The sequence below is a fragment of the Rattus norvegicus genome, chromosome 2 (assembly GCF_036323735.1).
Source record: "Rattus norvegicus strain BN/NHsdMcwi chromosome 2, GRCr8, whole genome shotgun sequence".
NCBI lineage: Eukaryota > Metazoa > Chordata > Mammalia > Rodentia > Muridae > Rattus > Rattus norvegicus.
This window is the reverse complement of record NC_086020.1, coordinates 33,620,060-33,644,871: the sequence shown is the minus strand read 5'-3', so window position 1 is coordinate 33,644,871 and position 24,812 is coordinate 33,620,060. Positions and strand designations below refer to the sequence as shown.

The window sequence follows — 24,812 nt, the reverse complement described above, 5'->3', positions numbered from 1 at the left end:
TGGGCTGCATGAGAGTCAATTTCAAAAAATTAGAGCAGAAGCTAGAGAGATGGTTCAGTAGTTAACACTGGTTCTTTTGGAGGACTCAGGTTCCATTCGTGGCCCCCATATCAAGTGGCTTACAACTGCCTGTAACTCCAGTTCTGGAGGGAATTTGATGCCCTCTGGCCTGTGCCGCCACCTGCGTCAACACGGTTCACATATCCCACCCAGCAGAGCAAACCTGTCCTCCATACCCTGACCCAGAGTGTAGTAAAAAGGGACAATTAACAGTAACCAGGAGACTGTTGACATCTGTTTAAGCCAGAGCTTTTCCCGTTGCGGGCCACTCTATAAAGATATAGCTTAAGTTATAGCCTAAATTTTCTCCAATTACCGCCCTTGGCTCGGTGCTGGGTCGACCCCAAGGCACTAGGCATACTAGGTAAGCGTTCAACCACTGAGCATATTTCCATATATCCATCCCTACCCAAAGGCTTGGATTCGCTCGCGTGTGTTGGTCAAAAGTCCTAACTAGAAGCCTAGAAAAGGAACGCAGCGCGGTAACTACGGCAACCCGCTGCCCGTGAGAAGAAGGTGGGACTCTGGGAGGAAGGGGCGGGACGGAGAGGGTAGGTACTTCCGGGAGTCAATTTCGTGGCGGGAAGAACTGCTGCGGTGTTTCTCCTCTGCGATGGAGCCGCTGCGGGAGAGGCCTGTGGCCGGGGCTGAGGCCTGCGGAGAGGAGCGGGGTCCGCAGGCCTCGGAGGAGCGGATCATGGACCGCATCAGCCTGCTGCTCAGGTGCTCCCGGCGGGCATCCGCCCTCACTCTGGGAGGCCTTGGGTTCGAATTCAGTCTAACTGGCTGACTCTTTGGCCCCAAGCCTTGCGGCACCATCAGTTTAACCGCCTTAGGCCAGTCAGTGGGGACGAGAGCCGCAAAGGATACTCTCGGCGCAGACAGGCTAGTGGGCTGAGGTGGGACATTCTGTGGGAGTGCGCAGCGCATTGCCCCTTCCCTAGCCAGGCTTGCGACCTGTCTGTCCTCCATCCTGTCTTACCACTGTGGTCCCGGCGGGCAAGTTACAGGAGGGAGAGGGAACACATCCCACCTTTAGGACTAAGATCCTTTGCTGTCTAGAAGCTTCCTTTGTTTATCATTCTGCTAGGACAATGATGCTCTCCAGTCAGCAATTTTTAGGGAAAATTTGGTGTCAAGGAACACCAAAGTCTAAGGCCTGGACCAAATCTGCTCTACTGCCTGTGGTGAATTCTTCCAGCTAAGAAATGGAGCGTCTGGTGTATGCTTAGTAAGCGCCATACAGCTCAGGTACAGCATAGTTTTTCCGTATTTAAATAGGGATAGGAACCAAAAATATTTTGTAATACATGAATTACAAATGTTAGTGTTCATAAAGTTTACTGGGACACAGGTACTTCTGCTACAGGGCAGAGTTAAATAGTTAAAACAGACTATATGACTCCCAAATCCTAAATTATTTGCTCTCTGGTTCTTTGCAGGAAAAAAAAAAAAACAGTTTGTTTGTTTGTTTGTTTGCTTGTTTGTTTTGAAGACCTTTAAAACTCATAACAAAGAGACTTGTTTTGAATTTTCGAGACAGGGTCTTGTTGTGTAACCCTGGTAGGCTATAACTATGTGTGTCAGGCTAACCTTGAACTTGTAGCAATCCTCCGGCTTTTGCCTTCAGGGTGCTAGAATTATAGTCATTAAGAACCATGCCAGCCATACACAGACATGTTTATCTATAAACACGACAACTTCATCCCATTTCAGCCGAAGAACAAAGCCGAGAATCTCCAATTCTCCTGTAATCTGTAATAACTTGTCAAGGAAGGGGATTGGTTTTGGCAGTAGTAATGATTGAATCTAGGGCTCAACCATCTAAGTCGAGCACTCTTAAGACTGAGTGCCTTTTCACACAGCATGTAACAGCCCTTTTTGACTTTTTTTTTTTTTTAAAGATTTATTTATTTATTATATATAAGTACACTGTAGCTGTCTTCAGATACACCAGAAGAGGGCATCGGATCTCTTTACAGATGGTTGTGAGCCACCATGTGGTTGCTGGGAATTGAACTCATGACCTCTGAAAGAGCAGTCGGGTGCTCTTAACCGCTGAGCCATCTCTCCAGCCCCCTTTTTGACTTTTTATCTTGATCTTGAATTTGATAAGTTGCCAAGACTGGTTTCCGAACTTACTGTGAAGTCCTGGCAGGCCTTCACTGACCTTTCTGTCCTTCCTCAGCCTTCCCAGTGACCAGGATGGCTAGCCCAGAGTGTTAAGTTGTTGTTTTCATTTGGAATTGTGTCATTGAAAGAACGTGATAGCCAGACAGTGGTGGTGCACTCCCTTTAATTCTGTCACTTAGGAGGCAGAGGCAGGAGGATCTCGAGTTCAGGGCCAGCCTGGTCAGGAGGATCAACAGAATCAACTAACCTGGACCCTTGGTGGCTCCTGGAGGCTGAATCACCAACCAGATAGGAAGATCAGGCTAGACCTAGGCCCCTGCTCATATATATGTAGTAGATGAGGAGCGTGGTCTTCATGTGGGTCGCCCAAACAAGTGGAGCAGGGGCTGTCACTAAACCTACCTGCCAGGGCTGCATAGTGAAACCCTATCTTGAAAAAAAAAAAAAGAACTTGATTTTGTGTAAGCTTTCATAATCTGTCAGGTGTTTCTTAGCTGTCCATATGGGTCTCCAAAGACAAACTCAGGACTACGTAACAAACACTAGAAGCTGTACCATCTTTCCCAACTTCTTTCTATATTTACGTTTGATTTTGGATTAGGAATAATAGAACTGAAGAAAACAAACTACCAAACATTAATTACTTAGCTGGTCACAGATTTTTTAAAAAATTTTTTTCATATTTACTGAAATGTTTGTTAATATTTTACCATTTTTAATTTTTTAAGATGTATTTTTGACGCTGGGTAGGAGAGGTGCATGCCTTAAAACCCCAGGACTCAGGAGGCAGGAGTAGAAAGATATCTATTTGTTTGAGGCTAGCCTGATCTACAGAGTGAGTTCCAGACCAGTCGGGGCTACATAGAGAAACCCTGTCTTAAATAAAAAGTATTTTCATTATCCTTAGTGGGGGATCGGTCAGACTGTCTGTCTGTCTGTCTGTGTCTGTGTACATGCAAGGGTATGCCCTTGGAGGAGAGAGAAGACAAATTCCTCCTGGAGCTGGAGTTAACAGATGATTGTGAACGGCTATTTTTAGTGCTGGGAGCCAAAGTCCCCTTACAAGAGCAGTACGCTCTCAATGGCCCAGCCATCTTTCCATTCCCTCCTGAAAGCATTACAATGTGTGTGTAAAGCTGGGAGAGTTTGGGGGCATCATCACTTTGTGCTACCCCCGTGGAGATGTCCTCATTAACCACATTTCGATCTGGCTGATGAATGTGTAAGAATTATTTCTTTTATTTCACGTATTGAATGATGATTGTAGCCACCGTCCATAAATACTTTTCCTGTCTGCCCTTTCTCTGTTCTCAGACTGAGAGCACAGACAAAACAACAGCTCTTGGAGTATAAGTCCGTGATCGACGCAAGTAAGTCTCTCAGTTTCAGATCGGCTTTGCAAGTTTGCTGATGAATGCTCTTCGTTTTAAACACTTTTTATTTCATGTGTATGTGCTTGGCCTGCTGCTTGTCTGTACTCATGAAGCCAAAGAGTATATTATATTTGACTCCCTGGAACTGGAGTCAAAGAGGTTATGAGCTATCATCTGGGTGTTTTACAACCGCTAACCCCTGAGCCATCTCCAGCCCCTAGGTGAATGGTTCTCTGAGTCTGTTCTACTGCTGTGAACAGACACCATGACCAAGGCAACTATTATAAAGGACAACATATATGTGGGGCTGGCTTATAGGTACAGAGGTTCAGTCCACTATCATCAAAGCAGGAGCATGGCAACATTCAGGCAGGCATGGTGCAGGAGGAGCTGAGAGGTCTACATCTTCATTTGAAGGCGGCTAGTGGAAGACTGACTTCCAGACAGCTAGGATGAGTGTCTTATAGCCCATACCCACACCTACTCCAATAGGGCCACACCTCATAATAGTGCCGTTCCCTGGGCTGAGCATATACAAACCATTACAACGGTATTCTTGGGAAAGAAAATCAGCTTTACAAGAAGTGGTTTTTCTCGGGCATGGTGACTCATGCCTTTAATTTCCGCACTGGAGAGGTAAACAGAGTCCGATCTCCACTAAGTTTGAGGCCAGCCTGATTTCCATATTGAGTTTCAAGCTAGCCAGAACTATACAGTGAGACCCCATCTGGAGGAAAAAAAAAAGTTGTTTGTGTGCATTCTGTATAGCAAAACAGGTAAACAGATGTGCACGATAATTATGAAGTGTGGTAGGGTGGCAACAAGACTGCACAGCTGTTTCAGGTAGGTGCCTACAGCCTGGTGCCCTGAGTTCAGTGCCTAGAGCACACTGATTCTAGAAGAGAGAACTGGCCTGACAAATTGTCCTGTGACCGCCACATGTGGTTCCCGATATGCATACACACTCACACACTCGTGCGCACATGAGCGCACACACGCACACAAATATTTAATAAAACTGTTACTGACTTAAAAAAAAACTTTTTTACTTGTAGATGAAGAAAAAACTCCAGAACAGATCATGCAAGAAAAACAAATTGAAGTGTATGTCATATTTTAATCTTTTATTTGTGGCTTTTACTAAGATTTAGTTATATGAGCCGTGTCTTGGGGCTGTCTTTCTTTTCCTTTAGGATTCTAAATAAGTCAGGCCTAAGTTGGGAGCTTGGAGATTTGCAGTGGAGTAGTATTTGGTGCTAGGGGGTGGTGGCTTCTTTGCTGTGTGGTATGCCTTACATGGTCTAGACGCTTAGTGAGGAAGCTCAGCTCCCCAGCCCTGTAGACAGGCTCCTGTGTGGTGGGCCCTCGTTTTCTTCTGTTCTAATAAAGGTGTTCAACTTCCTCCCCAAGGGTTACTTTGTACACAGTTCAGTAACCACTTTGACATTGCTGAAGTTCGTTCATGTTTCTTTAATAGTAAAATTGAAGACCTGGAGAATGAAATAGAAGATGTAAAAAGTAATTTTGAAGTGAAAAGTCTCGCACTGAGCAGGTAATTTTTACTTTAGTATTAACATCGGGATGGGTGCAAGCCTGAGGGAAGGTCGGAGGTGAAGGGTTTAAACTAAGCTGAATTAAAGGATGATTAGAAGCCAAGCACAGTGACAAAAGGCTATGACCCCAGCACTCACAAGGCTGAAGCTGGGGGGCCAAAGCCAGCCCTAGCTATACAGGGAAAACCTGTGTTAAATGGGGTGCGGGGGTGGGGGGGAGCTGGGAGTGGTTGCTGTGCCATATCTTTACTCCCAGCACTCTGAATACAAAGGCACGGAGATCTTTTTGAGTCCAAGGTCAGCCTGGTCTACATAGCAAGTTCCAGGACTGCTATGTCTAAGTAGTGAGACCCTGTCTCCAAAAAGAGGAGTGGCAAGAAAAGGAAAGAGGGAGAACAAGAAAAGATGGTTAGGGGGTTGGGGATTTAGCTCAGTGGTAGAGCGCTTGCCTAGGAAGCGCAAGGCCCTGGGTTCGGTCCCCAGCTCCAAAAAAAAGAACCAAAAAAAAAAAAAAAAAGAAAGAAAAAAGAAAAGATGGTTAGGCAGTGTTCCAGAGTCTTGGAGAGAAGTTGCATTACTCATTAGCATCTTCCTTTGAGGAAGGTCTGTAAGAGAGGTGCTAAGGACCCTTCATGAAGCTCATGGACAAGTTTCTAACACATCAGCATTTAAAAGTGCAACAGATAAGTTTGTTTCAGTAACTGTTGATACTTAGAAGAGTTGTCATAAAGTTGGTTTGGTTTGGCTTGATGGCCAGATGCCTAGAAATTGGTATGTGGTTCAGATTGACCTAAAGCTCCTGCCTCAGCCACCCAGGTTCTGGGACGACCGGAGAAGCCACTTCCCTTGTTAGGAACTTTAAAAGGTTTTTAGTTACTGGCTTTGCACTTGGATCTTGTGTTATGTTTTGTGCTGTTTTGTGTTGTGTTTTGTGCTGTTTTGTGTTGTGTTTTGTGCTGTTTTGTGTTGTGTTTTGTGCTGTTTTGTGTTGTGTTGTGATCTGTGCTGTGCTGTGCTGTGCTGTGCTTTGTTTAGAGATAAGGGCCTAGGCCTGGAGTTCATGGAGCTTCCTTGCTCCTCCCAAGTTCTGAGATGGCGGGCATACTGAGTATGTCTAGTTCTACGTTGGTATTTTCAGGTGTATTTGAACAGACGTGTGAATACAAATACAATATCATAAGCTCTGTAAGTACTGGTGTCCATGCACTGTGCAGGAATTTTCTTCAATGACAAGCTACATATATGAAAGTGGCGCTATCAAATTCTATCGCCTCGTGACGCTGTGGCCACCTTCCTTTGTGTACCCTGTACAGTATTCTCATGGTGATGAAACTGCAGACAATGAATAGCTTAGAGTGTGTCTATGGTGAATGATGCTTATTAACAGACAAGCATGACCGTTAAAGGTTGTGATTTCATAACCTCAAATGAACGACTCTTAGAATTCCTACCTTGTGGGTTTGACCTTTTCAGATTACCTTAAGTTCTAAATTTAATTTTTATATTCATTTAAAAACCAACTGAAGCAGCCTGGGGAGGTGGTCTGGCAGGTGAAGGTACTGGATAACATATCTGATGACCTGAGCTTGATCCGTAGAACCAACGTGGTTGACAGAGAACCAGCTCCCACAGGTTTTTCTGTATCCTCTTCACCTACACATTCTGACATGTGCACAAGTGAGTGCGCGTGCGCGCACACACACACACGCATTCACATATACACGTATGTACACACATGTACATATATACACACAAAAGAACGTAGTAATTAAAGCTATCTTAACTAGTTATATAGAGAGGAAAGCAAGAAATAACTCTGCTACTACTGTAGACTTAATTGTCCAATTCTGCTCGTCCTCCAACTCTAGCTCCTCCTGCCTCAGACTCGGGAATGGCAGGAGCTATAGGCGTATACCCACTGTGCCTACCTGTTCCTTGTGTTTCTGTGTGTGTCAGAGACAGCCCAGTGCCTTGCACAAGCACACTGTGCCTGCTTAAAGTACTGTGCTTCAGCAGTTCACGGGAAAGTACGTACGTGGATAGAGGTAGAGGCAGGAGGACAGAAATTCAGGGTCATCCTCAGCTACAGAAGAGTTTGAGGCTAGCCTAGGCTACATGACACCTTCCAGAATCTTAGGGGGAAAGATGTAAAACTTCCGTCTGTGTTGCTGGCATCCTCGGCAGGCCCGTGCTGAGGTCTGTAAGGCCTCGCTGTTCCCCAACTCTACCACAGTGAATAGCTGAGGATAGATTCCAGTCCACGCCTCAGCCTGGCCACACACAGCCACAGGCCACAGCCTCTTCCCTGTTCTTTTTTGTTTCTTATGTAGAGTATTTCCTGGGGTTGGAGTGATCTCTGGCCAAGAGCTCATACTCTCTTATGGAGGAGCTGAGTTCAAGCCCAGTCTGGCAGCTCACTGCTGCCTGTAACTCCAGCTCCAGTGGCTCTCACACCCTTGTCCTTCTCGCCCACATGCAGATATATACATTACTCATAAATACATAGTAATAAAAATATACTTTTTTTTTCGGAGCTGGGGACCGAACCCAGGGCCTTGTGCTTGCTAGGCAAGCGCTCTACCACTGAGCTAAATCCCCAACCCCTAAAAATAGACTTCTTAAAAAGTGTGTTTCTCGGGGTTTATGGATGGGAAAGGGGATAACATTTGAAGTGTAAATAAAAAAAAAATCCAATAAAAAAGTGTATTTCTCATACCGTGTTTTTAAAACACTGTTTTGTGTATATCTGAAGGGAAATGAACCTTTTCTTTCTTTAGGATGAAACTTTCAGCTGCCCTTCAGAATAACTTGGAGAACATGGGCCCTGAGAGTAGGTATGACTGTTTCTCCTGGATTTGTAACAATAGGAACAGTAAGGGATGCATGCAAGCTGACTTCAGACGTGACTCCTGTAAAGCTTGTCATGGCCCAAGGGTGGTGGGGACGCCTTTAATCCCAGAACTGGGAGGCAGAGGAAGGCAGAGTTCTGAGTTCAAAGCCCTCCTGGTGGGTATAGTGAATGCCAAGACAGCCAGGGTTCTGTAGAAAGAAACATGCTGTCTCATAAAACTTTAAATAAAAAAGTGCGCGAGAGTGTGTGTGTGTGTGTGTGTGTGTGTCAGGACAGCTTGAAGGAGTTCGTTTCTCCTGCCATACTGGCCCTGGGAATTGAACTCAGATCCTCCAGTAATAACTTAATGAAATAGAAGGGCACCCCTTGGCTTTTCATTGGTAGAAATGAGCTTGTTTTACCTGCCTGGGCTACAGAGTGAGTTCAAGGATAGCCTAAACCACTTAAAAAGAGCCTGTGACTAAATGAAAAGTTTGGTTTTTTGTTTTTGTTTTTTTTTTTTAATTTATTTATTTTATATACACTGTAGCTGTCTTCAGACACACCATAAGAGGGCATTGGATCCCATTACAGATGGTTGTGAGCCACTATGTGGTTGCTGGGAATTGAACTCGAGGCTTCTGGAAGAGCAGTCAGTGCTCTTAATGACTGAGCCATCTCTCCAGCTCAGATGAAAAGTTAAAAAAGAAAAGGAAAGGTCTGGGGATGCAGCTGTAACTCAGTGAGATGTATGGCATGTGAGGTCAGTCCCAGTATGAAAAAGATGGGAAGGAATCGAAGGAAGGAAGGTAGGTGCTGGTTCTGCTTACAGACTTTGTCAGGTAGTATAAGTAAAAGCGCTGGGAATAAGAGTCCTACCTCCGGCCACACCTGTGATCTCTCTTCCCAAAACTCTAAAAATCTTGTGATATATTATCCTCTCCCATCAGCACCAGACAAGCTCTGAGATGGATCTGGGCACCTCTCCCATCGTGGTGTCCTCATTCGGGCTGATTTGTAATCCCTTGATATTACTGCTGGCTCAGATTACAGATCCTGAACTCTGAAGTTCTTAGGTCAGGTGACAGTACATGCCTTGATCCCTAGGGAGGCAGAGGAGGCAGATCTCTGGGACTTTGAGGTCACCTGTCTCAAAAAAATTAAAAGCAAACGTTTTTAAACATACCTTTTGTGTAGGGGTAGGTAGATATTCACAGGAGTCATTTCTCTACCCTATTCAGGTCCCAGGGATGGGACTTGGGTCATTAGGCTTGGCAGCAGGTACCTTTGCTTACTCAGCCTTCTCACTAAACCTTCAGGCAGTTCCGTGGTGATGCTGGAGAGGTGGCTCAGCAGTTAAGATCACTGCTGCTCTTCCATAGGACCCGGGCTCAATCCCTAGCACCCATCTGGTTGCTTACAACTGTCTGTAACACCTATTTCAGGGGACCTGATGTTCTTTTCTGGCCTCTGCACACATTCGATGCACTTACATCCATGCAAGTAAAACACCCATACAAATAAAATAATCTTCTAAAACGCAGTTTCATGTTAAAGGAGCAAAGTTCAAGATAGACTCACCATATATATGAGTCCCTCCTGAGAGCAAAGAGCTCAGACAGGCCAAGCAGTGTCTGTGGTGTGTTTTGAATAACTTGAATGGGTCGTCACTGGTGTGGACATCTCCAGCTCCTGAAGTGGCAGTGCCTCACATTCCTGTGTAAGCAAGCCAGAACCCAGCGTAAGCAGTACAGCAGTCACTTGAGCAGTCCCTGGCTCTAGCGAAGCCCTGAGCGGCAGGCCTGACCTGCTGAACTCAAGTTAGTAAATTTTGGCTGATTGTTGTTGTTGTTGTTTTGTTATGTTTTTTTATTTTGAGACAGGGTCTTTCCATGTAGCCTGGGATGTGCTTGAACTAGTTATGTGGGACAGGGTGGCATCAAACTCAGTCCTCCCGCCTCACCTTCCTGAGAGGGATCTGTGACTTGTGCCACTATGCCCAGCTTATGCAGTTGGGGATTAGACTAGAGCATGGTCCAAATGTTCATTCTAGGCAGGCACTGCCAGCTAAGCAGTCTCCCCAGCCCCGAGGTTTCCGAGATTTACTGGGTGCTTTATTACTTTGCATGGATGGATGCTCATGGGTGTGTACAGGCAAGTCTACTGTGTTCATGACGTGCCCGCAGAGGCCAGAGGACATCAGACCCTGGGACTGGAGTTACAACTCCACTGTAACGGCGTGTCTGTCCTTTGCAGTCTGCTCACTGATGACATGAAGCACGTGATGCAGCTACAGAAGTTAATAATGAAGTCCCAGGAGGTAAGCTGGTGCCCGCTGCTTACGCCATCTTGCTGCCATCTTGCCAAGAGCTGTTGCACAGGATTGAGGTGTCTGGTGGGACTGGGCGACTGCAGATCGATGCCCTCAGTTGTTTTATCATAGACCTTATTTTTTACCAAGGTTACAAATAACAACATAATGTAAGTGGCTGTCTCCGTCCTTTGTGGAAACGGAGTAAACAGCCAGCTCTAGACCAGGTGTTGCTGTACCTGTGGTCCAGGCACTCAGGAGGCGTAGACGGGATCCGGGAGTTTAGTCGTTCTTGGTTCCGAAGTGGGTTGAAGCTAGCCTGGGCTATTTAAGACACCATCTTAACAAGATAGCCGGGTGTGGTGGAACACACCTTTGCCTCTAATCCCAACGTGCAAAGTTCACTGCCAGCTACATAGTAGACTTTCCAAAATAAAAACCACACAGACAGAAACAAAGAGAAGGGAAATTGGAGCCTAAGAAGATTTGACGGTCTGCAACTCAGTGACGTAAGTATTATAAATCTACCATTGAGCGACATCCTTTAATCTGCATTTTAATAACAGGAGTCTAAGGAACTGGAGAAAAAGCTGCTTGATGTCAGAAAGAAGAGACTACGTATGTAGAATATGTTCATGTTTTTCTTACAATTGTATGTTTGTGTGCGCAGTGCCATCCCACCCTCAGAGCCCTGAAACAGTCACTACATATAGGGCTGGGAGTTTATGTTCCGTGGTTTGGAGGCCACGGGCTGACTCTGGACTGATTAAATGTATAGATTGTCTCATTCACTAGATTGAAGTCCTCACAAATGCACTAAGTCAAGGATTCTCGATAAACCATTTCACCTGTAGATTGTGAAAACTGTGGGGATCCATACTGCTCTTTTATAAGAAAACTGCGAGAATATATCTATGTGGGAAAACAGATAGATACCTAATAATAAAGATACTGGGATTAGAAAAGCAGCCCCCATGCCAGGGAGTGGTGACGCACACCTTTGCCCCCAGTACTCAGGAGACAAGGCAGGCAAATGCCCTAGTTCAAGGCCAACCTGGTTTACAGTGCAAGTCCCAGGGCAACCAGGGCTACACAAAAGAAACAAGAAGAAAAGCACAAATCCCCCAAGGGATATTCTTCCGGTGACTATAACACTGAAAGTGACTAAACGTTTATAAGAACCAAGGACTGGAGATGTAACTTAGTAGAGTTTACCCAACATACAAGGAAGGGGCTGTACATTTGGACTGGACATTGTGGCATACACACATGTAATCCCAATACTTGAAAGAGAGAAAGAAGGATCGGAATATTTTTAATGTATGTGATTACTCTGCTGTATGTACATCTGCATGCCAGAAGACGGCATTTGATCTCATTACAGATGGTCATGAGCCATCATGTAGATGCGGGGAATTGAACTCAGGACCGGAAGAGTAGCCAGTGCTCCTAACTAATAAGCCATCTCCAACCCCGAGGATCAGGAATTTAAGGCTAACTTGAGCTACATAAGACTCTGTCTCAAAAAAAAAAAAATCAGAAACATCAAAGTAAATAACTTCACGAGTAGAATAACCAGGAAATATTTTGTTTTATAGTCTCTGGTGCATGGTCCCAAATTTGTAAAGTTGCACATGTCTTGAGGTTGGTAAGTCTGAACTCCAGGCTAGCTAGGGCTACTTAGAGAGATCTATCTTTAAGGGGGAAAAAGGCCATATACACAGACACACATATCTTTGTTTTGTCTTTAACCTAACAGAACTAAAACAAGCTTCAAGAAGTAAGCTTTTAGAAATACAAACAGAGAGGAACAAACAGAAAGAGGATGTGGACAAGATGGAGAATTCTGAAGTGGTAAAGGCCATGAAAGACAAGCTACAGTTGGAGATAAAGATCACTACTGTCATTCAACATGCATTCCAGGTGACGCTTATAAATTAAGAAAAGTGGTTGCTGGGCATGGTAGCACATACGTATAATCAGAACCCTTGGGGAAGGAGTTTAAGGCTAGCTTGAGTTACATGAGACCCTGCCTCAAAACAGAAACAGGCTGGAGAGTTGGTTTGGTGGTTGGGAGCGCTGGGTACTCCAGAGGACCCAGGTTCAGTTCTCAGTACCAGCATTGCAGTTCACAACTCTGCATGTAACTGTAGGCCCAGGGGACCTGACCTCTTCTAGATTCCCACAGCGATAGGCCTGGTGAGCAAAAGGCATGTAGATGAAAAAACCATACATATAAAATTAACTTTAAAAAGACAGAAAACAACAATTTCTCTGGATTTTTCTGTATAGTCCAGCTGGCCTTAGAGATCTGCCTGCCTGTGCCTTTATTTTTGTACATAACAGCATAATACTTATTCTCTAAAATCTGTCTAAATATTGTAGTGAGCCACTTTTATCAAAGTATGACCAAAATTTCCATTAAGCATGATCCTTTTCATCTCTTTTGAAAATAAACACTGGCTCAGTGTTGGGAGCTCTGATTGCTCTTCTTAAGGACCCGGGTTCATGGACTGGAGAGATGGCTCAGCAGTTAAGAGCACTGACTGCTCTTCCAGAGGTCCTGAGTTCAGTTCCCAGCACCCACATGGTGGCTCATTCATAACCGTCTGTAATGGGATCTGGTGCCCTCTTCTGGTGTGTCTGAAGTCAGCTACAGTGTACTTATAAGTAATAAATAAATCTTAAAAAAAAAAAAAAAGGCCCAGGTTTAATTCCCAGCACCAACTGGAAGGCAAGAACGCAACACCCTCACCCAGACTTACAAGCAGGCAGAACACCAGTGCCCATGTGCCCATGAAATTACAAAAAGAAAACTTATTAGTTATGATTAAGTTACTGCTTCACCATGAATGGATGAGCACGCAAAGGAGCACCGCAAGGCTAGCCCTGACCTCAGGCAGCAGCGCTTTCCTGCAGTCTGGGGTAGCAGTGCAGTCTTAATGAATAGAAGCTATCGGTGAACAGTAGGGAACTGAGAGTGGAGCACTCTTTCCTCGGGATCATAGTGTTCAGTAAGTATCAGATGATGGCAGTGCAAGCTGGGACACAGCTCAGTCGATAGTGTTCATGTGGCAGGCACGAGTCCCTGGCTGTGACCTCAGCCCACGTGAACTGTCCACAGTGGCAGACCTCGTAATCCCAGCACTGGAGTACGTAGGGCGGGAAGATCTGAAGTCCAGGGCTATCCTCAGCTGCAGAGTTGGTGCACAGCAAGTTCAGGGCAAGCCTAGGCTACACAGGAACCAAAAAAAAAAAAAAAAAAAAGTCAAAGTCTTGTGAAATTAAGTGCTTAGAATTTCTTTTTAATTACAGGGCCTTATTTTGGGGAGTAAAACCAACTGGGCAGAGGATCCTACACTCAGAGAGCTTGTGCTGCAGCTGGAGAAGAATCTCACTACACTGTAATAAGACTCTCACCTTGGCATTTTAAAATGGGTTTTGTGGCCAATCTGTCATTCCAGGATCAGAGTTCATGGGAAATGTAAATAGTGTTTTTAGAACCTTTCTCTGCTTCAGTGTTTGGATTTCGAGTTGATGCTATGGCACGGAATCTTTTGTTTTAAATGTGCTCAGTAAAGTGACTGGCATACTCTGCAGGAGTGTGAACGTCGAGGCCTTGGAAAGAGGCCCCTGCTCATGCCACCACTGAATGTGCACATCTTTGCAGACGTTTTCCTGGCTGTCCCTCAGAATATGCTTATGCATCTGTGCACACTGGCTTGTCAGCCAAAAATTAGAACAGCGTCCGAAGGGTAACGTTGTGTTTGTGAAGTAAGGTTCTTACTTTTTTCTCCTTCTCTATTTAGCATGCATTTTACTTTTATAAGTTAAGGAATAAAAAGAATAAACATTACTGTCTTATTAACTAAAAGAGAAAACTTACAGGACTAGAGAGGTGGCTCAGTAGTTAAGAACACTGACTACTCTTCCATAGGACCCAGGTTCAGTTCCCAGCACCCACAGGGCTGCTTACAACCGTCAGTAACTCCAGTTTCAGGGAATCTGACACCCTCTTCTGGCCACAACCAGGCACCAGGCATGCATGTGGAGCACACACATACATGCAGCAAAACACACATAAATATTAAAAAAAAAAACTTTTAAAAATTAAAAATTTCCCTCCAAGTACCACTCATAAGATATCCAAAAACAGAAAATGGAGTCTATAAAAGAGAAATAAGAACCCCAGTCACAGTAGCTCATGAAAGACGTCTATATTTCTGTCTTTGTGAGCTTGTATGGTCACTTAGGACTTGAGCTGAGAGAGGAGCTACAGTGTGACATATGCCAGGCAGGGACTTCTGGCAAAAGGCCACCACATGAGAACTACACAAGCAAAATGAACACTGCTTAGGGGAGGTGGGCCAAGCACCAGTCACAGAATAGACTTCTTATAGTTTTTTAAAAAACTTTTATTTCATGGGCAGTTGTGGTGCACACCTTTGATCCCAGCACTAGAGGCAGAGGCAGTCTGATCTACAGAGCAAGTTCAGAATAGCCAGGACTACTCAGAAATCATTTTGAAAAAAAAAGTGTGTGTGTGTGTGTGTGTGCACGCGCGTGCGCACGCGCATGGGCGCATGCGTGTTTGTATATTCCATGTGTATGCAACAGGCTACAGAGCCCAAAAGAGGGTGTCAGATCCCCTGGAACGGTAGCTTCAGCCAGCTGTGAGCTGTCATGTGCTGGTAACGAGACCTAAATCCTCCGTGAGAGCAGTCAGTGCTCTTAAGTACTGAGGCATCTCTCTAGCCCCAGAAAATGGACTTTTTCTACAGTAGAGGAATTCTAAGTTTCTGAAGCATGTAAGAAAAATGGACTTTTCCTTTTAAGTTTTTATTGCGGGGTAGTTCTCTGAATTTGAGGCTGACCTGGTCTGCATATCTAGGTAATAGTCCAGCAAGTTGGGATTATATAGTGAGACCCTCTCTCAAAAATAAAAATAAAGTGATTCTTCTCCCACTGAGGCCAGACAAGGCAGCCCAGCTAGTAGACCATATCCCACAGACAGGCAATTGCTTTTGGGAGAGCCCCCATTCCAGTTGTTCGGGACCCATATGGTGGGTCCACATCTGCTACATGTGAGCAGGGAGGCCTGGGTCCAGGTTAGCTGACTCTGCTGGTCCTCCTGTGGAGTTCTCATCCCCTTAGGAGCCACAGTCCTTCCTCCTATTCTTCCATACGAGTCCCCAAACTCTATGTACTGTGTGGCTGTGGGTGTCTGTCTGAGTCAGCTGCTGGGGGGAGCCTCAGAATGAGAATCTCACAGACAGTTTTCACTAGGAGAAAACTACTCTATCTGTACACAAACTAAAGACAACCTAGGCCAGGGACTTACATTGCTGGCAGTTTTCTCTGTAAGAACTTGTTACCTGGCTTCAGACCTCATTCATTGCATCCCTATTCATAGAGCAGAAGCAGGCACACCAATGGCTAACACTTCCAGTGTCGTTATTGGAGAAGATGCTCCAGTAGAAGGGATGTGGTTTAAGAAGGGGCTAGTGGCCAATTCATACACGAGGATAATGGGAGAATGCACACTAGAAAACAAACCACCAATCAAAAAGGATCAAGAGCAGAGCAGGCAGTCTGACGGAAGAGGACACCTAGAGTAGGCAGTCTGATGGAGGAGGGCAGCCAGTGCTAGCAGGTTAGTGTGTGAGCAGCTAGCACTAGCAGGACACAAAACTTTGCACTTTTCCCTCTTCAGTAATCCTCCATCCCCTGACATCACACACTGTTAACCCGTTAGCCTGCGGAACTTGCAGCTTAAGCCAGCCACCCCCGTGGTAGCATTTTAAAATGTTAAACTACTCAACACCAATCGTGACTTTTTAATCAATAAACATTAATTTTAAAATGAAAAAAAGAGAAAAAGACAAAGAATGAAGTCAAGGACCTATAGTAGGTTGGGTGGGAAAGACCAAAGAACACATTCAGGGTAGAATAAAATACCAATTCAAAGATACTGAAGAATGTTCACGTGGCATGTTATGCAAAGCCAAGGCCTTCAAATGAGTGACCATGGCCACTGACTCAGGATGCCCTGTGACACGTTCCACTGTGACGGCGGTACATGAACCTGTAGTCACAGGACAAAAGACACCCTAAATCAGTGCCATTGCCAGATACCTTAGGTGGGTGTCAGGTGGCTGGCAGCTAATGGGAAATCTCTGCAGTTGTGGATTGAGTGTGAAATGTCCTTTGTGACCTCATGTATTTGAACCATGGACCAACAGCTGGTGGCACTATTTTGGAAAGGTGTGGAATTTTAATATATCTTTTTAATTTAATATGTATGACTATTTTGCCTGCATGTATGTATGTGTCATTGAAGTTCAGGAGGAGTCATCAGAACCCCTGGAACTGGAGTTAGGAGTGGATGTGAACTACCATGGTGGTGCTGGGAAATAAACCCAAGTCTCTATAGTAGCAGTCAGTGCTCACAACCACTGAAGCATATCTCCAGCCCAAGCTGGAGCATTTGTCAGGAGACGGAACTTCATGGAGGACCTGAATTTGGGACCAGCCTCGAGGTTTTATGGTCTGCCCCTACTTCCTGCAGTTCTCTGGTTCCTGCCTGCAGATGATATGTTACCAAGTGCCTCACACTCCCTCTGCCAAGTCTTCCTTATGAGCATGAACTATATTCCCTCAACAAACCCTTCCTCATTTCGATTGTTTCTTGTCAGGTATTTGGTCAGAGCAACAAGAAAAGTCACAAACGTGGGTGCTACCTGATGACATGCTCAGCTTTGGGGTTGGTCATTGCTAGTGGTCTAATATAGTTAATTATTGCATTCCAAAGATTTTACCAAGTAGTTAAAACACATTATTTCAGATAAGAAATGGGAGAGCTATCCAGCTGGAGAGATGGCTCAGCTGTTAAAGGCTAGGCTCACAACCAAAAATATAAGAGGGCTGTCTTAGGGTTTTACTGCTGTGAACAGACACCATGATCAAGGCAACTCTTTTTTTTTTCTTTTGTTTTGTTTTTTGTTTCTTGTCTCAAGCTTATTTGTAAAAACAACATAGGACTGGTCATCTGCAATAGTGTGTAGGTAGGTGTGTCACAGCAGTCCGTCTGTCTTCATACTGGCAGGAGCCTTTTCTATAGGGCCTTCCCAGGGGCCTGGGCTGGAGTTGAAGCCTAGGCCTTAGCTGGAGTTTTGGCCTCTGCCTTGGTTTGAACCTTGGGCTTTGGTTGGCAGAGCCTATGACCCTTGGCCATTTGGCTTCCAAGCTTGGGGTGAGCGATGAAAGCCAGATGGCTGAGTTTGTGGCTGGAGCCCTTTGGCATCTTGGGCTTGATGGCCTGAGGCTTCACCAGGGCCCTGATGGCCTCTGCTTGTGCACTCACTGCCTTTGCATTGTTGGCCTGCATCTTCTTCAGGCCTTTCTTGTGCTTCTTGGCAAAGTGCATGTTCCTCAGAAACTTGGGGTCAACTCCCTTAAGAGATTTGTATCTTTGTGAATGGTTTCTTGATGTCATTTCTGTGCCATATTCGGGACTGGTTGTGTGTGGTGTGGTTCTTGGACTTGGTCATGTCTGCACGGTAAGCTGCGGCTCCCGCGGCGCCTGGGACCAGAAGAGAAAGAGCTAGGCAACTCTTATAAAGGACAACATTTAATTGGGGCTGGCTTACAGGTTCAGAGGTTCAGTCCAGTATCATCAAGGCAGGAGCATGACAGCATCCAGGCAGGCCTGGTGCAGGAGGAGCTGAGAGCTCTACATCTCGTTCCAAAGGCAAACAGGAGAAGACTGTCTTCCAGGAAGCTAGGATGAGGGTCTTAAAGCTCACACCCACGGTGACACACTTCCTTCAACAAGGCCACACCTCCTAATAGTGCCACTCCCTGGGCCAAGCACATGCCAACCATCACAAGGACTAAAGATAGCCTCGGATAATTTTAGCTCTTGGTCTACAGCATTCCAACTCTCCACAAACCATGGGGGCTCCAATCAACAGGACTGCAGAGCCTCAAAAATGGTGTGACTTTTTCAGGAAAGTCTATTTGTACCAGAAATGGAACATCTAGGTGGATGTTTCCAACGGTTTGAAGACCTGACTTCTCAGACCTTAACTCTCAGCCAAACAGCTGCTATCCCTTTAAAAGGCAGTGCCCATCCCCCCATCCTTCCTTTTGGTACACAGATGGCCGGAGGCCACTTAATCAGACATGCCATCCAACCCTGTGGCCAGTCTGATAACAAGACTCCTTCTGTATCCTGACCCAGGTATTCTCTACGGCACAGTGAGAGTTAGCTGACATATACAGACAGGAGACAGAAGATGCCTATAGAACTATTTCAAGGATGTTTTATTTAGAGAACCATGCCATGGGATTGTATTAAAAGGTGGTTTATGTGGGTGCCTGTCTTGGATACAAGATTTAACATTCTGCCAATGACATATACTGATACATACTGATACGGTGCATACATACTGATACGGTGGCTTCCAGAAGCCCAAAGAAATTATCTAACACTGAGCTAGACAAAAACAAGTATGGAAGAAGGAATTGAAAAGCCTAGAGCACAACTGGTAGAAGAATGCAGATCGATCCATGCTTATCACCCTGTACAAAGCTTAAGTCCAAGTGGATAAAGGACCTCCACATCAAACCAGATACACTCAAACTAATAGAAGAAAAACTAGGGAAGAACACATGGGCACTGGAAAAAATTTCCTGAACAAAACACCAATGGCTTATGCTCTAAGATCAAGAATCGACAAATGGGATCTCATAAAACTGCAAAGCTTCTGTAAGGCAAAGGACACTGTGGTTAGGACAAAACGGCAACCAAGAGATTGGGAAAAGATCTTCACCAATCCTACAACAGATAGAGGCCTTATATCCAAAATATACAAAGAACTCAAGAAGTTAGACCACAGGGAGACAAATAACCCTATTAAAAAATGGGGTTCAGAGCTAAACAAAGAATTCACAGCTGAGGAATGCCGAATGGCTGAGAAACACCTAAAGAAATGTTCAACATCTTTAGTCATAAGGGAAATGCAAATCAAAACAACCCTGAGATTTCACCTCACACCAGTCAGAATGGCTAAGATCAAAAACTCAGGTGACAGCAAATGCTGGCGAGGATGCGGAGAAAGAGGAACACTCCTCCATTGTTGGTGGGATTGCAGACTGGTACAACCATTCTGGAAATCAGTCTGGAGGTTCCTCAGAAAATTGGACATTGAACTGCCTGAGGATCCAGCTATACCTCTCTTGGGCATATACCCAAAAGATGCCCCAACATATAAAAAAGACACGTGCTCCACTATGTTCATAGCAGCCTTATTTATAATAGCCAGAAGCTGGAAAGAACCCAGATGCCCTTCAACAGAGGAATGGATACAGAAAATGTGGTACATCTACACAATGGAATATTACTCAGCTATCAAAAACAATGACTTTATGAAATTCGTAGGCAAATGGTCGGAACTGGAAAATATCATCCTGAGTGAGGTAACCCAATCACAGAAAGACATACATGGTATGCACTCATTGATAAGTGGCTATTAGCCCAAATGCTTGAATTACCCTAGATGCCTAGAACAAATGAAACTCAAGACGGATGATCAAAATGTGAATGCTTCACTCCTTCTTTAAAAGGGGAACAAGAATACCCTTGGCAGGGAATAGAGAGGCAAAGATTAAAACAGAGACAGAAGGAACACCCATTCAGAGCCTGCCCCACATGTGGCCCATACATATACAGCCATCCAATTAGACAAGATGGATGAAGCAAAGAAGTGCAGGCCGACAGGAGCCGGATGTAGATCGCTCCTGAGAGACGCAGCCAGAATACAGCAAATACAGAGGCGAATACCGGCAGCAAACCACTGAACTGAGAACGGGATCCCCATTGAAGGAATCAGAGAAAGAACTGGAAGAGCTTGAAGGAGCTCGAGACCCCTTATGAACAACAATGCCAAGCAACCAGAGTTTCCAGGGACTAAGCCACTAACTAAATTCTATACATGGACTGACCCTGGACTCTGACCTCATAGGTAGCAATGAATATTCTAGTAAGATCACCAGTGGAAGGGGAAGCCCTTGGTCCTGCTAAGACTGAACCCCCAGTGAACGAGATTGTTGGGGGGAGGGTGGCAATGGGGGGAGGATGGGGAGGGGAACAGCCATAAAGAAGGGGAGGGGGAAGGATTAGGGGGATGTTTTCCCGGAAACTGGGAAAGGGAATAACACTCGAAATGTAAATAAGAAATAATCAAGTTAATAAAAAAAAAAAGAAAAGAAAAGCCTAGAGCATCAGTTCTCAAGCCAGGGGTCACATGACTCTTTCACAGTGGGTGCATATCAGATATCCTGCATATCTTACATTTACATTATGATTGATAACACTAGCAAAGTTACAAAGAAGAAACGAAAGTAGTTTTAGGGTTGGGGGTCACACAACATGAGGAACTGTATTAAAGGGTTACATCATCAGGAAGGTTGAGAACCACTGGTCTAGAGAATGCTAGGGATTTACATCTGTTGGTTGGTAGAGTGCCCACATAGCATGCACAAGGCCATCAAATCAATCCCTAGCACCGTGTAAACCAGGCTTGGTGGTGAACATCTATAATCCCAGCACTCAAGAGGAGCAGAAGACCAAAGCCATGCTCATTCACCTTCATTGTAAGTTTGAGATTAACCTAGGCCACCAGACACCCTGCCTTTAAAAAGAAAGAAAGGCCAGGGACAGCTCAGGGAGGTAGTTCAGTTAAGTTTGAACATGGCCGCCCTTCTAGAAAGCCTGAGTTTGATTTCCAGCACCTAGCCATGTGTAACTCCAATTTCAGGAGGACCTAATGCCCTCTTCTGACTTCTGTGGACACCAGGCACACTAGTGGATCACAGATATAACGGGCTCCCAGATCCTAGTAGCACAGCTTATACGATGGTGGAAGTACTGTTCGGCCTTGGAGCCTAGCGGGGAGCAGCGACACTTGCCAGAAGGAGACCAGACCTCATCCACTGAAGGCCATCAGTCCCAGGAGAGACCCTGACTGTACTGACCATGCTTTAGGTTCCAGGAGAGACCCTGACTGTACTGACCATGCTTTGGCTTCTTTAGTTACTCTGCAACTGTTCCTGCTAGCTGAAGTGTGTCAACCCAGGATATGTTTTTGTTTGTTTGTTTTTTGCTTAAAAGCTCACCATGGGTTAAAAAACCTAGTATGAGGGCTGGAGAGATGGCTCAGTGGTTAAGAGCACTGACTGCTCTTCCCGAGGTCCTGAGTTCAATTCCCAGCAACCATGTGGTGGTTCACTAGTATGGTGGCCAGCCAATTAATAAAGACTTTCTATTGGCTTGAACCCGTGTCCAAGTAGTCTTCTCTGGAAGGTACCTCACAACACAGACATTCATGTTAAGTAAATCACTAAAATATTCAAATTTTTAAAGACTTTTTTTTATTTATGATTACACTGTAGCTGTCTTCAGACACACCAGAAGAGGGCATCAGATCCCATTACAGATGGTTGTGAGCCGCCATATGGATGCTGGGAACTGAACTCAGGACCTCTGGAAGAGCAGCTGAGCCATCTTGCCAGCCCTCAATTGTTTTTTAATGTTTCAGAAGTTCAAGGAAATGGGTTTACTGGAGAGAATGTACTTTTTTTTTTTTTTTTTTTTTTTTTTTTTGGTAAATTACTGTTTACCCTTGGCTGGCCTGGAACCAGGGTGGGCTAAAACTTAGATCCATCAACCTAAAGACAGGCCCCACCATGCCAGCAAAGCTATGCATTTTCTTGCCTTAAAAAGCAATTCCAGAACTTATAAGACTGATGATGCAGTCAGGTCTAAATGAGCATAAGCTACATAGCACAACTTTAGAAGGACCGGGAAAAAGGGTGGGAACAGGAACTGTGAAAAGACGGGAGCCACTGTGCCAAGAAATAAGCCCACGATGTGGTGCAACAAGTAAAGTAAGCACCACCTGGAAAGACTGCAAAGCCAGGTGGAAGGGCAGCACCCCAGGGACTCCAGATGCAGGAGACACAGGATCCTAGTCCTGGGCTCTGCCTGAAGCCTTGGGGCATGTGGGCCACTGCTTTAGGCATTACGTGTGCTAGGACCAGATAGTGCTTTGCCCCATGTCCCACTTCTGAGCTGGACAGGCCTGGTCTCCTTTGACTATGGTTCCGCCCCCCACGGGGAAGACTCATACACTGCGTATTCCTCTTCAGGTGGGCCTGCAAGCCTCATCGTGGCACATCGATGCTGAGATGGATGGATCTCCTACACAGGCCTTAAACCAAGGAGCTCTGAGATAAAAAGGGCTCACTAAACCATACAGATTCTAGGCAAAGGTGAAGGGCCAGCCATGACCCAAATTGCCACAGCCACCAGAGGTACAGGCAGACAACGCACAGGAAAAAATCTACTAGGCAGAAAGGGTCATGGTGTTTCCTAACATATGAATGAAAAAAAACAACGAATGTTCATTTTCTATCAAACTGACTGTACATAAGACAAGCAGGACAATGGCCAAGGGGCTGTCCTGGAATAGTTTAATTCCTAAAGAAACAATTGTCGACCATCCCACTGTTCTCTGCACCCCAATCCCGTTGGGAAAAGAGCTGAACACCCAGGAGTGCAGACATCCTGAGACCACAGGACAGACTGCCACTTCTACACACCTCTGTCCACATCCAAGGGGAAACTGCACAGTGCCTCTGGATACAGAAATATTGGAACAGTCAGCCGCCAGTACCCACGGTTCTGGTCTATGCCCAGAACCGAACTAAACTGGTCAAACAGCTCCCTGCACCCAAATCCCGTGGGGGAGAGAGCTGAACCCTCAAAAATGTAGATACTCCTGAGAAGTCAGAGGAGAATACCCTCTGCCCACAGGCCAGACCCAAGAGGGAATTGCATAGTGCCAACTGTGCCCGATGGGTGCAAGGACCTAGGGGCAATCAGGGGTAGGACCCTTTGATTCCTGCCCATGCCTAGAACTGAAAGACAGTCTCCAGGAGCACGTACACACTTGAGAGCAGAGCACCTGTTCTCACAAAAGGCTGAAAGAAACCAGGAAAACAGTTCTACAGGAATGCTGACACAGAGGGCTACAGCAGAGTCAAGTCACTCTCAGAAACAGCAGGACAAGCAAACACCAGAGACAAGCCAATGGCTAGAGGCAAGCACAGGAACCTAAGCAACAGACACCAAGACTACATGGCATCATCAGAGCCCAGTTCTCCCACCAAAGAAAATACTGGATATCCAAACACACCAGAAAAGCAAGATTTAGATTTAAAATCACATTTTTTGATAATGATGGAGGACTTTAAGAAGGACATAAAGAACTCCATAGAGAAATGCAGGAAAACACAAGTAAACAAGTAGAAGCCCTTAGAGAGGAAACAACAACAACAAAAAAATCCCCTGAAGGAATTACAGGAGAACACAACAAAACCAGGTGAAGGAATTGAACAAAACCATTCAGGATTTAGAAATGGAAAAAGAAACAATAAAGAAAGCACAAAGCGGGTTGGGGATTTAGCTCAGTGGTAGAGCGCTTGCCTAGCAAACGCAAGGTCCTGGGTTCGGTCCCCAGCTCCGAAAAAAGAAAAAAAAAAAAAAGAAAGAAAGAAAGAAAGCACAAAGGGAGACAACCCTGGATTTGGAAAACCTAAGTAAATGACAAGGAGTCATGGATATAAGCATCACCAACAAAATACAAAAGATAGAAGAGAGAATCTCAGGGGCAGAAGATACCATAGAAAACATTGACACAACTGTCAAAGATAATGTAAAACACAAAAAGCTCCTAGCCCAAAACATACAGGAAATCCAGGACACAATGAGAAGATCAACCTAAGGATAATAGGTATAGAAGAGAGCAAAAACTCCCAACTTAAAGGGCCAGTAAATATATTCAACAAAATTATAGAAGGAAACTTCCCTAACCTAAAGAAAGAGATGCCCATAAACAGACAAGAAGCCTACAGAACTCCGAATAGATTGGACCAGAAGAGAAATTCCTCCCATCACATAATAGTTAAAACACCAAATGCAAAACAAAGAAAGAATATTAAAAGCAGTGAGGGGAAAAGGTCAAGTGACATATAAAGGCAGACCTATAAGAATTATACCAGACATTTCACCAGAGACTATGAAAGCCAGAAGATCCTGGACAGATGTCATACAGACCCTAAGAGAACACAAATGCCAGCAGGTTACTGTATCCAGCAAAACTCTCAATTAACATAGATGGAGAAACCAAGATATTCCATGACAAAACGATATTTACACACAATATCTTTCTACAAATCCAGCCCTACAAAGGATAATAGATGGAAAACTCCAACACAAGGAGAGAAACCGTACAGAAAGCAAGAATATAATTTCCTTGCAATGAAACCAAAAGAGAGACACACAAACATAATTCCACCTCTAACAACGAAAATAACAGGAAGCGACAATCACTATTCCTTAATATATCTCAACACCAACGGACTTAATTCCCCAATAAAAAGACATAGGCTAACAGACTGGATATGTAAAGAGGACCCAGCATTTTGCT

The 24,812-nt window shown here is 44.9% G+C and overlaps 1 protein-coding gene and 1 long non-coding RNA gene across 5 annotated transcripts; both read left to right on the top strand.

Moving 5' to 3' along the window:
• The first annotated feature begins 613 nt into the window (after positions 1 to 613).
• Cenph (centromere protein H) lies at positions 614 to 14,134 on the top strand. Of its 4 annotated transcripts, none has more exons than NM_001399529.1 (9): positions 630 to 783; positions 3,508 to 3,563; positions 4,622 to 4,670; positions 5,044 to 5,118; positions 7,897 to 7,953; positions 10,206 to 10,269; positions 10,827 to 10,878; positions 12,020 to 12,183; positions 13,576 to 14,134. In NM_001399529.1, exons 1-9 carry the CDS (start codon positions 674 to 676, stop codon positions 13,666 to 13,668), a joined length of 720 nt encoding a protein of 239 aa, NP_001386458.1. In that variant the 5' UTR covers positions 630 to 673; the 3' UTR covers positions 13,669 to 14,134. The 4 variants fall into 4 exon arrangements, with proteins under 4 accessions (XP_063138601.1, NP_001386458.1, NP_001386461.1 ...); XM_063282532.1 differs by lacking the exon at positions 630 to 783 and adding an exon at positions 873 to 1,311 and having other exon boundaries at positions 13,576 to 14,116; XM_063282531.1 differs by lacking the exon at positions 7,897 to 7,953 and having other exon boundaries at positions 614 to 783; positions 13,576 to 14,116.
• A 6,303-nt stretch (positions 14,135 to 20,437) lies between these two features.
• Positions 20,438 to 23,886, top strand: LOC134485587 (uncharacterized). Its single transcript, XR_010063723.1, has 2 exons — positions 20,438 to 21,268; positions 21,308 to 23,886. It is a non-coding gene; the product is annotated as an uncharacterized LOC134485587 (long non-coding RNA).
• Positions 23,887 to 24,812: the final 926 nt, after the last annotated feature.

Coding starts and splice junctions, on each gene's coding strand:
- Cenph (NM_001399529.1), top strand. CDS start 674: ATGGAGCCGCTGCGGGAGAGGCCTGTGGCCGGGGCTGAGGCCTGCGGA. Junction 784..3,507: donor CGCATCAGCCTGCTGCTCAG/GTGCTCCCGGCG, acceptor CTCTGTTCTCAG/ACTGAGAGCACAGACAAAAC. Junction 12,184..13,575: donor TCATTCAACATGCATTCCAG/GTGACGCTTATA, acceptor TTTTAATTACAG/GGCCTTATTTTGGGGAGTAA.